This window comes from Antedon bifida, chromosome 3, assembly GCF_963402885.1.
Source record: "Antedon bifida chromosome 3, ecAntBifi1.1, whole genome shotgun sequence".
NCBI lineage: Eukaryota > Metazoa > Echinodermata > Crinoidea > Comatulida > Antedonidae > Antedon > Antedon bifida.
Genome location: NC_136228.1, coordinates 32,437,790 through 32,452,056, shown reverse-complemented (window position 1 = coordinate 32,452,056; position 14,267 = coordinate 32,437,790). Strand labels below are relative to the sequence as shown.

The following is a 14,267-nucleotide window of genomic DNA, read 5'->3' as shown; positions in this document are numbered from 1 at the left end:
CCACAATCTGTTGATTCGTTTCAACCAATCAAAGGGCGAGAATCCAAAATCGTTCAACCATGAGCCCTCATAGACTCTCTTTTCCCAGACTTTTTTTAGGTCCAGCAACTGGGATCTATAAATTATAGTCGAGTTTACAAAGTCACAAAACTGTCGGCCTTAGATACTTTAACTGCTGCTTGATTCAGCTTATGAATGAGTAGTCTTCATGAGACGTAGCGGGCTAGAGCAGCAGCGTGAAAATGGAATTGCTGAAACCAAGACCTTCATGTGACCTTACGTCCCATTTTGGCATAGATTTTTCATTTGGGAATTTTATATATTAATTAAAACAGCAACAATTGAGGAGGGTGTCACTGTGTACATTTGATAGAATTCACCGCTATTAAATGTTTTAGAGAAACACGATCTTTGTTCGTGACCATTCATTTCACATACACCACACCATTAACATACTTGGAACAGTATTACTATACATAACGGTAGCATTATTAACATAAAATCATTTCTACGACAGATAAGATTAAAACAGTTTTCAAAATGTGACGAAACAATATTAATAAACCGGCATATCGAAGGTAACATTAAACTATAAAAACTTTATTGAACTATTTTTCGTGCGAAAATACATAATAACGGATACGTACATAAGGCCTATTCATTATCAAATTTAGGTCATTTAAACTTAGACATCAATACAAAATATAAAAACGAAACGAACGAACGAACAGACGTAGGTTTGTCTCCATCCTTTCTGATTCGGTTCAGAAAATTCTTTTGTTGCATTTTTATTGTCATTGACTTTTTTGGTCATCGAATCGTACGGTACGTACAAATACAAAAGAGAGTAAAACACGCGAAAGAAAGCTTTAATTGTAGGCCTAAAAAAGGATTAAAGGATTTGATATCGTGTCGTTAAAAGACTGATTCAGAGCAGTAGACATATCCTATGCCTAGGATCACACTGACATATCTGAGTTTCATGATCTCGTTCCGTACAATCCAAAATGGCGTGTTTGCAACAGACGTTCAGTAATGTACTGCGACGTAGAGCATTGAATATCAATAATTTGGACACAGAGCTACACAGATGTCTGTCAACATTTGATCTTACAATGGTGGGGACAAGTTACACTTTAGGAATTGGATTATTCGTTCTCATTGGTACTGTAGCTAAAACTATGGCGGGACCTGCTGTCATTTTCTCTATCATTATCACAGCCGTATGTGCCTTGTTTTCGGCATTATGCTACGCCGAGTTTGGTTGCAGGGTGCCAAAAGCAGGCAGCGCGTATCTTTACGCGTATGTAACGGTTGGAGAGATATGGGCTTTCGTAATTGGTTGGAATATGATTCTGGAGTACATAGGATGTGCCGCTGGAGTGTCTTCAGGTTTTGCGGCAACCATTGATGACACATTCGATGGTCTTATTCATAACTTAACAATAGAATATCTTATGGATGGACATCCATGGCAGTCTCTTTACATCGCTAAATATCCAGATTTATTAGCTGGGTTATTAATCATAGTTTTCACAACAGTGTTACTATATGGAGCTGAAATTTCATCGAAACTAAATAAAGTTTTAGTTGGTAGTTTGTTGGTTGTTCTAATGATATTAATCGTTTATAGTTTAAAGTTTGCGAATCTTTCAAATTGGACAGACAATGGAGGATTCTTCCCGTTTGGAATGAAAGGTGTGTTCGAAGGAGCAGCGCAATTATTTTTCCTCTTTGCTGGTTTTGAGGTTATTTGCACATCAAGCGAGGAATGCACAAATCCTATTAAAAGCATTCCAATTGCTTTGATACTCACAATTGTTATCAACGCAGTTTTTGGGGTGTTATCAGCTATTTGTCTAACTTTAATGGTTCCTTGGGCTGAAATCGATCAAAAGGCACCTTTCCCTGGAGCTTTCCGAAGATATCATGAAACCTTTCCTACCTACTTAGTCACAACTGGAATCTTAATAACAATTTCTGGTACCATTTTAAATGCTTTGTTTGGTCTATCAAGGTTAATATACGCTATATCATCAGATGGACTTTTATTTTCATTTCTTAGACGTCTATCTCAGAATCGCGTTCCAACCAAAACGATTTTAACCATAGGAGCGTTTTCGTTCGTATTAGCCGTGTTTCTTAACTTTCATACATTAGTTCAACTTTTAAATATTGGTAGCATCGTTTCGTATCTTATTATAGCGACTTTATTAATTGTTATCCGATACAGGCCAGAGGAAGATAATAACATATTCTATCGGGTTGAAAACGCCGAGGAGCGGAAACACGATAAAACGGAATCTGACGTAATAGGCGGTACTCTTAAACCACAGTTTAAGTGTTTCAGTTTCCTAGACAGTGAAACACCAGGAAAGATCGTTGTGATTTCTCTCGCAGTCTTCATATCATGTTGTGGGTGTCTCATCTTCATCATGTTTAATACAAACCAAATTTGGGGCATTTTTCATATAGCTTTGGCTGTTGGGGCATGTCTGAGTATCTGTGTTATTCTTCTTCATAACCAAAACCAAGAAAATCCACCATTCAAAGTAAGTTTACTCTCAAGACAAAAAGTTCCTACTTTATTTCTACAAATACGATTTTGAGCCTTGTCTACACTTCAAACTTTATGGAACAATAACAAATATGATGTGCCCATATATGGACATGATGATATCATATCACTACTATATTTAAACATAGCACTATCATGTTTGGGTACATCACACTTTTTTGTCAAACTTGTTTGATAGTGTAGACAGAGAGGCTTCTTAATACTATAGCCTACTTCATATTACAAATGTATATTTATTGTGTTATATTTTTAATTTAATATTTTCACAAAGCTCATCCTTAAATTTAAAAGAATAAAGCGTGGTTCCCACTAGAACGCAACGCAGCGACGTATTGACGCAAAGTGCCGATTGCGTAATCACAAGTGGGAACCGACGACACAACAGTGCTGCATACATCGCAGGTTTGATTTCACGCATGCGGGGGCAAACACAATTATTGGAAGCATTTTCTTACGTTTCGTAGGTTGCGTTGCGTCGCTAGTGGGAACCAAAAATGATGGAGTCTACACTGCTAGTCGTTAACCCGTTCTTTTTTCATGCTTTAGGTTCCGTTGGTTCCCTTCATTCCCGTGCTGTCAATCATGTGTAACTTGTTCCTATTGGCAAATCTATCAGCTTTTACTTGGATACGTTTTCTAGTTTGGGTGATTATCGGTAAATAAACATGTTTCTTGAATAACGTAAAAATACTCCACTGTAACATTTAAATGTCAGTGAAAGAAAACATCGTAATGCTAATGACGCAATTACACAAATACAAAAACGTCACTAAGTTCTGCAATTACAATATAATTAAATGCGTTACTTACAAAGCACGAAAACAAAATTGACACTTATTTATTTATTTAACAACATCTTTAAGCTCTGTCTACACATTACCAATTTTATGTGATGTTTCCATGGACATGATGATGTCATATCACTACCATATTTTGAGCATATCACTACCATATTTGGGCACACCACACTTTTTTGTCAAACTAGTTTGATAGTGTAGACAAAGCTTTATACAGGATTACAGGTAAAAGAAAACCCGTTTTACATTGTGTTCCTGTGCTAGATACAAAAAAATCAGGGAAAGAAATGTTTAGTTTTGTGGAAAAATTAATGATCCATGAACTAATATTGATTGGTACCATATACAACGTATACAGTCCTACAATATTATATGCAATGAAAATAATTGTTTTACCTATAGATATTATGATTGTCATTGTGAATACCTAATATTAGTACTTCATATTTTCAATGAGTAAATTAATTAATTCTTCACAGGTTTGCTAATTTATGCAATGTACGGTTACCATAACAGCATCATGATACCAAAAGAGTGCGATGACCCCCAATCAGATTCGCCGCTGTTGGCAGCACCAGTGGACAATCCTGATTTTGGAACGATGGAATTGTCCGAAATATCAGCACAAGACAAGTGACAAATGAGGCAAACGGTTGCATAACTAGGTTTGTATTCATAATTATGGAAGTTTTGGAGGATAATCAATAAAGATGTGACGGTGTGAATTTCTTCTTGCGTAATGTTCTATGGAAAAGTTATTTATTTATTTATTATTTCATTAAATACATCTAAAATGTTGTATTTGTGTCGTGTAACTGTTATTTGATCGTTAGTTGACGTGTACATAAAGCAAAAATATAAATAGGAATAGTAAAAATGTACACTTCTCACAGCCGGCCATGGCCGAGATGATCGATTTGTTTTTGTTTTGTCGTAACTTTTGTTATTCTTTTCTTTTTATATAACCTGTTTGTTTAGTTTTAATAAAACATTTCATCTGATATTTATTTTTAAAACTGAAAAGTTTTCTTTTCGTTTGTTTTTTTGTTCATTATATTTATTTCAGTTATAAATTGATTTATAAAGTGATTTATTTTGTTCAGTAAGAATAGAATAACAATGTTAATAGTAATGGTATAGTCATTTACGGTGGCCTATCTAAAATCATCTATTTCATCTTGGTATTTATTTAACTGAAAAATTCAATTCTTTTTATTTGCTTTAATATTCGTTAGAATTTTTTTCTGTGATAATATATGAGTATCCTGTCTTCCTTTGTTTTGGTTTCCGGGCCTATCTGTTCTGAACTGCGATTAATATACCTCAAATGTACAGTATCTTATATTCAGAGAGAACTTCTAAAAACAACTGGTATTCCCCACGTCTCTATTAAAGGTATGCCTATATATTCTTTCTATCCATAAAGCATGGTGATCATTTTTTTTCTCTATAATTTGTTTTAATTTTTTATTATGTGTCATAACCTATTTAAAAATGTATTGTCCCCCCTCCCCCAAATGAAAAATAAATATTAAAATTAGACAACTAGTGCATTTAAGGTCTTCATGGTTAAGTTAACAGATTAATTCCAACCAACAAGTTGAATCCCTAGGTCCATACATTCCAGCCGGGTTATTTTGTCACTTCTAGTGTGGATGTTGTGCGCAATTTGAACGATTTGCGCAATTTTAAATTAGAATAAGGATTGCGTAATTTGCAGCAATGCAAGTAATAAAACGTTATCCTAATAAAGATGATAACGAATATGAGAAATTGGACGACAGTAGGTCAAGATAGCCTAAAAATAGTCGCGATCCTGGATGCGTTTTGAGCTATTTTGTCGAGGTAGTGCGCGATGATCGTGCAGAAAAGAGTGAATTACGACGGGGATTCTCCTTTTATGCCCACGTTCCGTGTTACCTTTTTTCAAATTGCACAGCGCACTTTGATTTTTTTTGCAATTTGAAATTCCGCGTAACATTTATTATTCCGTTGATATTTTATATTCTATATGAGCAGAAATGAATCGGGTAAAATTTCACCAATTAAAAATGCATAAACGGCGTTCCATATAAGCTTTGTATTATGTATATCGCCCTCAATTATCGAAAAAGTTGTTTTTGGGGGAAGAGACGTTTTTGTTTTCCTCCTGGCCTGATGGATACCGAAAGAAAACAGCTGTCTATGTCCAAATCTGAATCAATTAAAACTTACAGTTTGTGTTTAGATTCTCAATTTTTGGGTTCATCGCTTAATAAGGTAACCAGACCTATACTATTATGATAATCATATATCTAGGCCTAACTAGCTAGGCCTAGGCCCATCCGGCTGGACTTGGCTAGTAGTAGTAGAGAGAGGCCAACCTACTCCAGCTAGGACCGGTACCGCTTGTCCTTGTCCTAGCTAGGCCTAGTAGTAGGCATAGGCCTCTAGCCTACTTCTAGTAGACCTGGCTAAACTGGGCTAGAGTATAAAGCATAGTAGGACCGGTACTGCAGGATAGGGAAGGCCTAGTAGCTGTAGGGAGATAACAGTAATGCTTTACGAATAAAATAATGTTTAACCATTTTGCTTCTGTACAGGCCAATCAGCAGGAAAGAAGATCTGAAAAGTTTCTTCTGGCAAGACAATATGAAGAAGCCATTAATTGTCACCAAAAAGCAGCTGGTAAGTACAAATCAACACATTGTTATTTTTATTACACATTATCTCATAGATATTTATAAAATAACTTATAAACTTAAATTACCTAAATTATCAATTAACAATCAAAATATTATCTTTATAGAATACCTTCTTGAAGCTTTGGAAACAACTAGAAATGTGGACACGGTACAATTACTCAAGCTAAAATATGATCATCATAAAAAACAGCCTGCACGTTTGCAGGAGATGCAACGGAGGGAGAAGCAAAGAAAACAACTTATGATTGAAATGAGTGAAAAAGAAGAAGACAAAGAAGATATTAATGAAAATAATGTAGCAGTTGATAAGAGTAAACAACACGAGCTAGCTCATGTAGAAACAAACGACCGGTACGACTCCATGGAGAATGCCGATTCATTACTCCACATCATCAAAGAAAACACGAACGAAGAGAACGGAAATGTAACATTCAGAATATCTAATCTTTTCAACTATTTCAAAGCCAATCCACTAACATCATTGACATCAAATCAAACCCCAAGTGAATTATTATTGACCAAGGAAAAAAAGCGATCCCATTTTGAAAAAGATAAAATCATACATGAACTGAACGTAACAATTATGACGTTAGTGAAAAACCTGTACAGCTGTGAAGAGGAAAACAAATTCCTTCAAGAAAAAATCTCTAGTCTTCAAAATGAACTAGAAGCGAGTAGATTATGTAGAGATGAACATAATGAATCAACCTCTCTACATGGTACCCTCTCAACGCTTTTTTCCACAGACATGGTTGATGGTAATGATACAACGCTTGATGATCATTTTCAGCTGAATTCTCTCCAACCACTTCCAGAAATAGATTTACCACCAATGCCAGAAATTTAAACTACTATACCAAAGTATATTAATAGGATCTTTAAATCTCATTTTGTTTTCTATTTGCAACAACCTTTCTAAATTCTAGGACCTATGCACACCTTGATCGTCAAGTGAGGAACCACATCTCAATCAATTAACGTTGACTAGCCAGGGGGCCATAGCCACCAGTACGGTTGGTAAGGTTTCAACCTGACCACTTTTTCACATAGGCCTTTGAAACCCAGTGGCTTGAACACAGAGATTGTTCCCTTTTTCTTGCGAAAACCATACCACTTTATTTCTTGTGGCTATATCACTGCTAGCTCATAGCAAAAGATTTCATTTAAGCGTAATAATGTCAGAATATATTTAAGATAGACATAAAGACATGTATTTCATTACTTGAAATATATATGCTATTACTGTCACTTTTCAATTAGTTTTTATTTCACCATGACATGTTAAAGGGGTACTATAAACGGAAGTGTAAACATTTCATTTTTTTTGTGTGTAAATTAAACAATGTTTCAATTTATTTGATCAATTTAATTCATCTATTTATGTACGAACGAATCATTTAAGCCACATTGAATGTTACAACCTGGTATAAACAAGACTTGCTAGAATACCTTACTATTACAGCAGTATACCCACTACATACCTAGATAACCCTACAAAAAAAGTGTTATTTTATTCATGTGGCGTTGAATTTGTTTCAAATAACCTCAGAATACATTCCTGAATTTCCGACTTTGTTTTGTGGTCATACAATAATATTTTAGTTTCATTATCATTTTATCATCATAATATTCAAGAAAAAATTCAGAGACTTTTATAAATAATATTATTTCCTATAAATATGTCAATCTTTATACTTCTTTACAATATTTACAAATGTGTCTGGTATAGATTTGTGATTCAATTACAGTAGTTCAGTATAAGTATGTAGAAATGCATTCATTATAGTTTAATATGAATTGCCATTTCTAATAGTTTATCTGGTTTTAACATGCATAACACTAAAGAAATTTTAAATAAAATGTTATATAGAAATTATCAGATCGATGGGTGCACAGGTGTGAACAATGCTTATTAATGCTGTACAATCTATCACTATTCACTAGGCCTATACACTATATGGTGGTGCGCAACTTGACCCAACTGTGTAGGGTCAAGCTTTCCATAAGTTGACCTTGACATCCAGATAGTCACAGCAAGGTACATACGGAAAACGAAAATACTATAAGCAGTATGGGTATTGTACCAGACACAGGCTTAAGCTCTGTCTACACTATCAAACTTTATGGGACAAAAAAAATGTGATGTGCCCATATATGGACATGTCATATCACTACCATATTTGGGCATATCACTACCAATTTGGGCATATCACTACCACATTTGGGCACATCACACTTTTTTTGTCAAACTAGTTTGATAGTGTAGACACAGGCTTACTAGAACTCATCAAAAATACAATTGCTTTGCTTCCGATGGAGAAGATTCTATCGGACAATATGGACATTTTATTCTGAAAAGAAAATTATATTTACATTATAGAAATTAACCAGACCAAGTGTTCTAAAAAAATAACATTCTATATTTCTGTTTTCCGCTTAAACCCAGGGGCCCCACAGCATGATCCGCGTTGGAGGGCCCCTTAGGAGTGTGAGCAGTCCAATATAACTACCCACCACTGTTGCCTCTACCTCTCTTTCTAAATTGGCATTTACAGGGAAAGATGCAACAAAGATAACTTACTTGTTGCCATTCGATAACTTGTTCAGCGAGTCTCTTGAAATAGCATGTCCACAAGCCAAACGCATTGCAGGATTATTCTCTGTACTTTGTTGTCGTAGAATTGGACATGCAAATAATGAATGGTACCTGTACTCATTTCCCAAATCAATTTCAATCTTTAAAAAAATGAAAATAGCATAGGTAAGCTGACATTTTGGGAGGAGGTGTTGGTATTGCTGGTATTGGTGGATATGTGGAGGAACACCACTCTCCCCTTCTTCGTAACTTCCACAAACAACATACTAAAGCTCTGTCTACACTATCAAATTTTATGTGACAAACAAATATGTTGTGCCCATATATAGACATGATGATGTCATATCACTACCTACCATATTTGGGCACATCACAATTTTTTTTGTCAAATTAAAAGTTTGCTAGTGTAGACAGCATAACTGAGGCCTACTTGACAGTGGCTGTGTGTTAACACCAGGGTAACCCTTGCTCGTCTCGAAAGATGTAATAGATTCTTTAGAGTGCACACAAGTATTTTGTGGACACTGAAACTATGGTTTATACTAGTCTGTATCTGAGAGCAACTAAGCTTCAAACACGTGCCGATTACTTGCTTAAAAAAATGTGATGTGCCCATATATGGACATGATGACGTCACTACCATATTTGGGCACATCACACTTTTTTATAGTGCAGACAGAGCTTAAAACAACTTACAGGTAATTCATCATTAGAACACCACACTCCTGTACACTGTCTTTGCTGCATAACATGTTTGATATTGTGCAGTGCTGGAATAGCAGCACAACCTGCATTTAAACTGAAAGAAAAAAAAACAAGTTATATTAATCCAGAATACATGGCCGTAGCCAGATGTTTTAAATGGTCTGCCTTGTGCTAGCTACATCCCTGGAATACCATTAACTGTCACACTAAATGTTCACAGTTTTGAAAGTGCTGTATCATAATGGACATTTCAAATGATTACAGTACATACCTGACACTAAGTGGACTGTCTATAGAAAGTCCAAGAAGACTGCAAGCATCTCTTGTGAAGATGTCACCAATCTCTAACCAAGACACGGGATCGAGCAGGTGAACGTAAGGAGAGTTTTCTAGGCCTTGGCGCACAAACAGCAGGCTACCCATTAGTATTTGGAGCTCTAAAAAAAGAATTGGTACACATTCACTGATAATGTTTAAAAATGTATTGTCCCTCAAAAGCATGAAAAATGAAGATTAATAAAATCAGACTTTGAATATGTTATTTTGTAGTTTTAAAGCCCCCTTCCCTACGTTTTTTAGATCTAATTTAAGATCACAAACTATATTTAATGTAAAAATAATACTATATGGTCCTATTGCGATAAGTTTTTTCGTCTTTAAACGGTTAAAAATGTGAAAAATAAGTCGATTCTAATAATTATAGCGGCCCGCTATAAATCCCAAAATGCATTGCGCGCGGATTGATATTTTTGTTTTTCACCTGTAATTCGCCCACTTTTCGATCGATCGTGAGGCCAAAACAAATGGAAGACTCCTAACTTTTCAGCGAAAATACCGGGTTTTCCCCAATTTGTATCAACGGAGTCTGGCAAAAATAGAAAGACAATTAATGCAGCAACTATACAACGTCAGGCTAGGTATATAGCTAGCGTACGATGTTCGTACGTTACCAATGTTTACCAGCTAGGCCTACAAAACTAAGACCGTCCACAAGAGGTCGATCGCCGCGAGCTACTTAGGTAGTGCATTGTTTCTCACTTTTTATCATAATTTACCATAAAACGTACATTTAAGACAAGGAATGACATGGTTTAATGTTTTTAAAGTGATATATATGTATTATTTTCCAAAAAACGTCCAAAATTGCAGGGAAGGGGTCTTTAAGTTAATCACTTCTGTAGGGAGAAAAAACCGAAAAAATCATGTTTTCAACCAAAAACCATTGGCTGGCGGCCAATTTGACAAATTTTTGCTTTTTTCAGGTAAATCCATTTTTTTCGATCCAGTTTTTGGTCAAAGTGGATAAATATTATGTTACATTAAAATGGCATATTCAACAAAATTTTTGTTAGGAATTGTTTTTTCAGGGGGACAATACATCTTTAACCAGGATTGTCTAAGTATCTATATTCATACATAGAGAAGTTTTTACCAAAAAAATGGTCTTAAAAAAAAGGCCTACGAGCTTTGTATTTCTACTCTGTCCTCACTATCAAACTAGCTTGACAAAAAAAGTGTGATGTGCCCAAATATGGTAGTGATATGCTAAAATATGGTAGTGACATGACATCATCATGTCCATATATGTGTACAACACACTTTTTTGTCACATAAAGTTTGATAGTGTAGACAGAGCCTTGCCTTGTTCATGTCGTTCAGCAAATGGTGCGAAATTTCTAGAATACACGAGGGCTTCGAGTTGTTTTTCAGGACCACCTTTTAAAAGTTCAATAAACTTTAATCTGTGAAGTTTGAATTCTAAAGATGATCGTTGACCTTCCAAGCGTTCACGATGTAGAAATGTCCACCTGAAGAGAATATCATACAATAATTAATGAGTTTAAAAGGTTTGATTGTTGCATTACGAAAATGGAAAAAGAAACCTCACTATTTGCTCTCACAACTGAATCAGTGATCAATTGAAGATGGTCACCCATCTTTAAATCTGTGTCACTCATCTTAACTTTTTGCCATATCCTAAAGCTCTGTCTCCATTATCAAACTTTATGTGACAAAAAAGTGTGATGTGCCCATATATGGACACAATGATGTCATAACACTGCCATCTTTAGGCACATCACACTTTTTTTGTTGAACTAGTTGACAGTGTAGAAAGAGCTATAGTTTTTTTGTCTCAACTGGTTTGATCTTTTTCATAAATCGTTTTTTAGCTTTTTGTCATCCATCTTTATTGCCATCAACATTTCCACTATTGTCACCCATGCACAGCATTTTGACAACCTAAAGCTCTGTCTACACTATCAAACTAGTTTAACAAAATAAGTGTGACATGCTAAAATATGCTAGTGATATGCCAAAATATAGTAGTGACATGACATCACCATGTCCATATATGGGCACATCACATTTTTTTGTCACATAAAGTTTGATAGTATAGACACAGCTTTATCATAGTTACTAATTTGTCATCAACGTGCCGTTTTTGACATCCACCTTCAAGTTTTTATACTTACTGTAATGCTGGCTGTAAGTTCTTTTCTTTTAAAGCAGATAAAATGTGATTAATCTCTATAAATGGTTCTTTCATTTGGTTTTCTAAATCTAGTCCTGCATCCTACAAGAAAGGAAATAAAAGAAAATGAAGGAAATATTCTAAAAGTAGATAATTAGTTAATATTCAGATAATTTAGATTATAGTTGGCAAAAATGAATGTGCTTTAAAAGATTGACTAAATAATGTAAAAGCATGGCTTAAGTTGGGCCTTAGGATTTGACTGGTGGTAGTAGACTACATTTTCATAAGGATAGACCATGACATTTATATACCAAAGTTTTACCAAAATATACCTTACTGTAACACACACAGTTGCATCATGAAAATCACTTCAAATGATTACACTCCATGGTGGGCTTATACCAAGTCAGATTAGAAAATGTTTAAAAATTAATTAATTATATTTAATTCATTATACGAACCACAGTAAGAGAATCTGCAATATCTAGCATTCCGTGGCGGAGAAAATGTTCACAGATGACCTCATTTATAAGCTTAATTTTCTCGGGTGCATCCATTGTTGGGTCTTCAGACATGCTTGAAAGGTCACTGTAGAAATTCTGACGAGACAAGATAGAAATAATAAAAGGAAACTGTGTGAAGCACTTGGCGAACGAGAGAGGGCTCACTACTTGATAGAAATAATAAAAGGAAACTGAGTGAAGTACTTGCCAAAGGAGAGAGGGCTCACTACTTGATAGAAATAATAAAAGGAAACTGAGTGAAGCACTTGGCGAAAGAGAGAGGGCTCACTACTTGATAGAAATAATAAAAGGAAACTGAGTGAAGTACTTGGCGAAAGAGAGAGGGCTCACTACTTGATAGAAATAATAAAAGGAAACTGAGTGAAGTACTTGGCAAAAGAGAGAGGGCTCACTACTTGATAGAAATAATAAAAGGAAACTGAGTGAAGTACTTGCCAAAAGAGAGAGGGCTCACTACTTGATAGAAATAATAAAAGGAAACTGAGTGAAGCACTTGGCGAAAGAGAGAGGGCTCACTACTTGATAGAAATAATAAAAGGAAACTGAGTGAAGTACTTGGCGAAAGAGAGAGGGCTCACTACTTGATAGAAATAATAAAAGGAAACTGAGTGAAGTACTTGGCGAAAGAGAGAGGGCTCACTACTTGATAGAAATAATAACAGGAAACTGAGTGAAGCACTTGGCGAAAGAGAGAGGGCTCACTACTTGATAGAAATAATAAAAGGAAACTGAGTGAAGCACTTGGCGAAAGAGAGAGGGCTCACTACTTGATAGAAATAATAAAAGGAAACTGAGTGAAGTACTTGGCAAAAGAGAGAGGGCTCACTACTTGATAGAAATAATAAAAGGAAACTGAGTGAAGCACTTGGCGAAAGAGAGAGGGCTCACTACTTGATAGAAATAATAACAGGAAACTGAGTGAAGCACTTGGCGAAAGAGAGAGGGCTCACTACTTGATAGAAATAATAAAAGGAAACTGAGTGAAGTACTTGCCAAAGGAGAGAGGGCTCACTACTTGATAGAAATAATAACAGGAAACTGAGTGAAGTACTTGCCAAAAGAGAGAGGGCTCACTACTTAAAGTGAAAATGATATCAAGCACTGAATATATAGTTTTTATTAACCTTATCAATTGCTTTTCCAACTTTAGAAACACTGCTATGAAGTTCTTTATGATCACTGCTAATTTTTGTTGTTATATCTTTAACTTTCTTCATTAAATCTTTAAGTAAAGACATGTGTGGACTTCCAATATCCTCTTCTGTTGGACCTATAATAACAAAATTACAGTAGTTTATAAATAAATATATCAGTTCAGTAGTTATTACTATTATAAGGTGTCTCTCTCCAGGCTAGAAGACCAATTTTATATGTTCTAGACCTAGCCTAGGCAGGCCTTCTTAATTAATTAAATATTTCTTGTTTATTTAGTGAAAGGAAAACAAGGCTATGTCAGTGATGGTATTGGTGAAATAATAATTTGGACAAACTTGGTAATTCCTAAGGCCTTGCTCTAGCTACAACTATCCTACTTAGCCTACCCTAAGCTAGCTAGTAGTAGGGCCTGGCCTACTATTATTCACGGCATAGGATTGGCACAAGGCTGTCCGCCTAGACCAGCTAGCTAGGTAGGCCTAGGCCTAGGCCTTAAATGCATCATTGAAACACATCACTATATAGGTCTACTCACATTGCATTAATTCTTCTTGAATCTCTTGTAAATTCTGAAGAAGTAAATCTGTCTCTTTGTCAGCGTAATTTTTGACAACATTGAATTTTCCAAGGACTTTGTCCACTTCCCTTTCGACAGTAAGACAAGCATCCATTTTCGACTGAGAGTACCAAAACAAAGAATTTTCAGCTGGTGTAAATAGAGGGGGTAGTTCACATTTTTAGGAAAAACTTTT

General features: G+C 35.3%; 4 protein-coding genes across 4 annotated transcripts in view; 3 read left to right on the top strand and 1 right to left on the bottom strand.

Annotated features, from left to right (window-relative positions):
- Positions 1–2,924, top strand: part of LOC144837646 (DNA polymerase lambda-like) — an 88,184-nt gene extending 85,260 nt beyond the window's left edge. The window contains exon 11 of the mRNA XM_078692843.1: positions 2,910–2,924. The gene's annotated coding sequence lies outside the window, so the exon portion shown is untranslated. The remainder of the gene's footprint in view (positions 1–2,909) is intronic.
- LOC144837645 (cationic amino acid transporter 4-like) lies at positions 980–4,164 on the top strand. Its single transcript, XM_078692841.1, has 3 exons — positions 980–2,552; positions 3,125–3,233; positions 3,855–4,164. The coding sequence occupies exons 1-3, from the start codon at positions 1,008–1,010 to the stop codon at positions 4,010–4,012; spliced, it is 1,812 nt and encodes a 603-aa protein (XP_078548967.1). The 5' UTR covers positions 980–1,007; the 3' UTR covers positions 4,013–4,164.
- Positions 4,165–5,479: 1,315 nt separating this feature from the next.
- On the top strand, positions 5,480–7,202 carry LOC144837655 (uncharacterized). Its single transcript, XM_078692858.1, has 3 exons — positions 5,480–5,634; positions 5,958–6,042; positions 6,164–7,202. The coding sequence occupies exons 1-3, from the start codon at positions 5,533–5,535 to the stop codon at positions 6,904–6,906; spliced, it is 930 nt and encodes a 309-aa protein (XP_078548984.1). The 5' UTR covers positions 5,480–5,532; the 3' UTR covers positions 6,907–7,202.
- A 939-nt stretch (positions 7,203–8,141) lies between these two features.
- Positions 8,142–14,192, bottom strand: LOC144837653 (E3 ubiquitin-protein ligase RMND5A-like). The gene is made up of 9 exons (XM_078692856.1): positions 14,051–14,192; positions 13,485–13,630; positions 12,298–12,435; positions 11,835–11,935; positions 11,002–11,168; positions 9,632–9,797; positions 9,352–9,454; positions 8,641–8,795; positions 8,142–8,410 (listed from the first exon to the last, which is right to left on the bottom strand). The coding sequence occupies exons 1-9, from the start codon at positions 14,184–14,186 to the stop codon at positions 8,347–8,349; spliced, it is 1,176 nt and encodes a 391-aa protein (XP_078548982.1). The 5' UTR covers positions 14,187–14,192; the 3' UTR covers positions 8,142–8,346.
- Between the last annotated feature and the right edge of the window lie 75 nt (positions 14,193–14,267).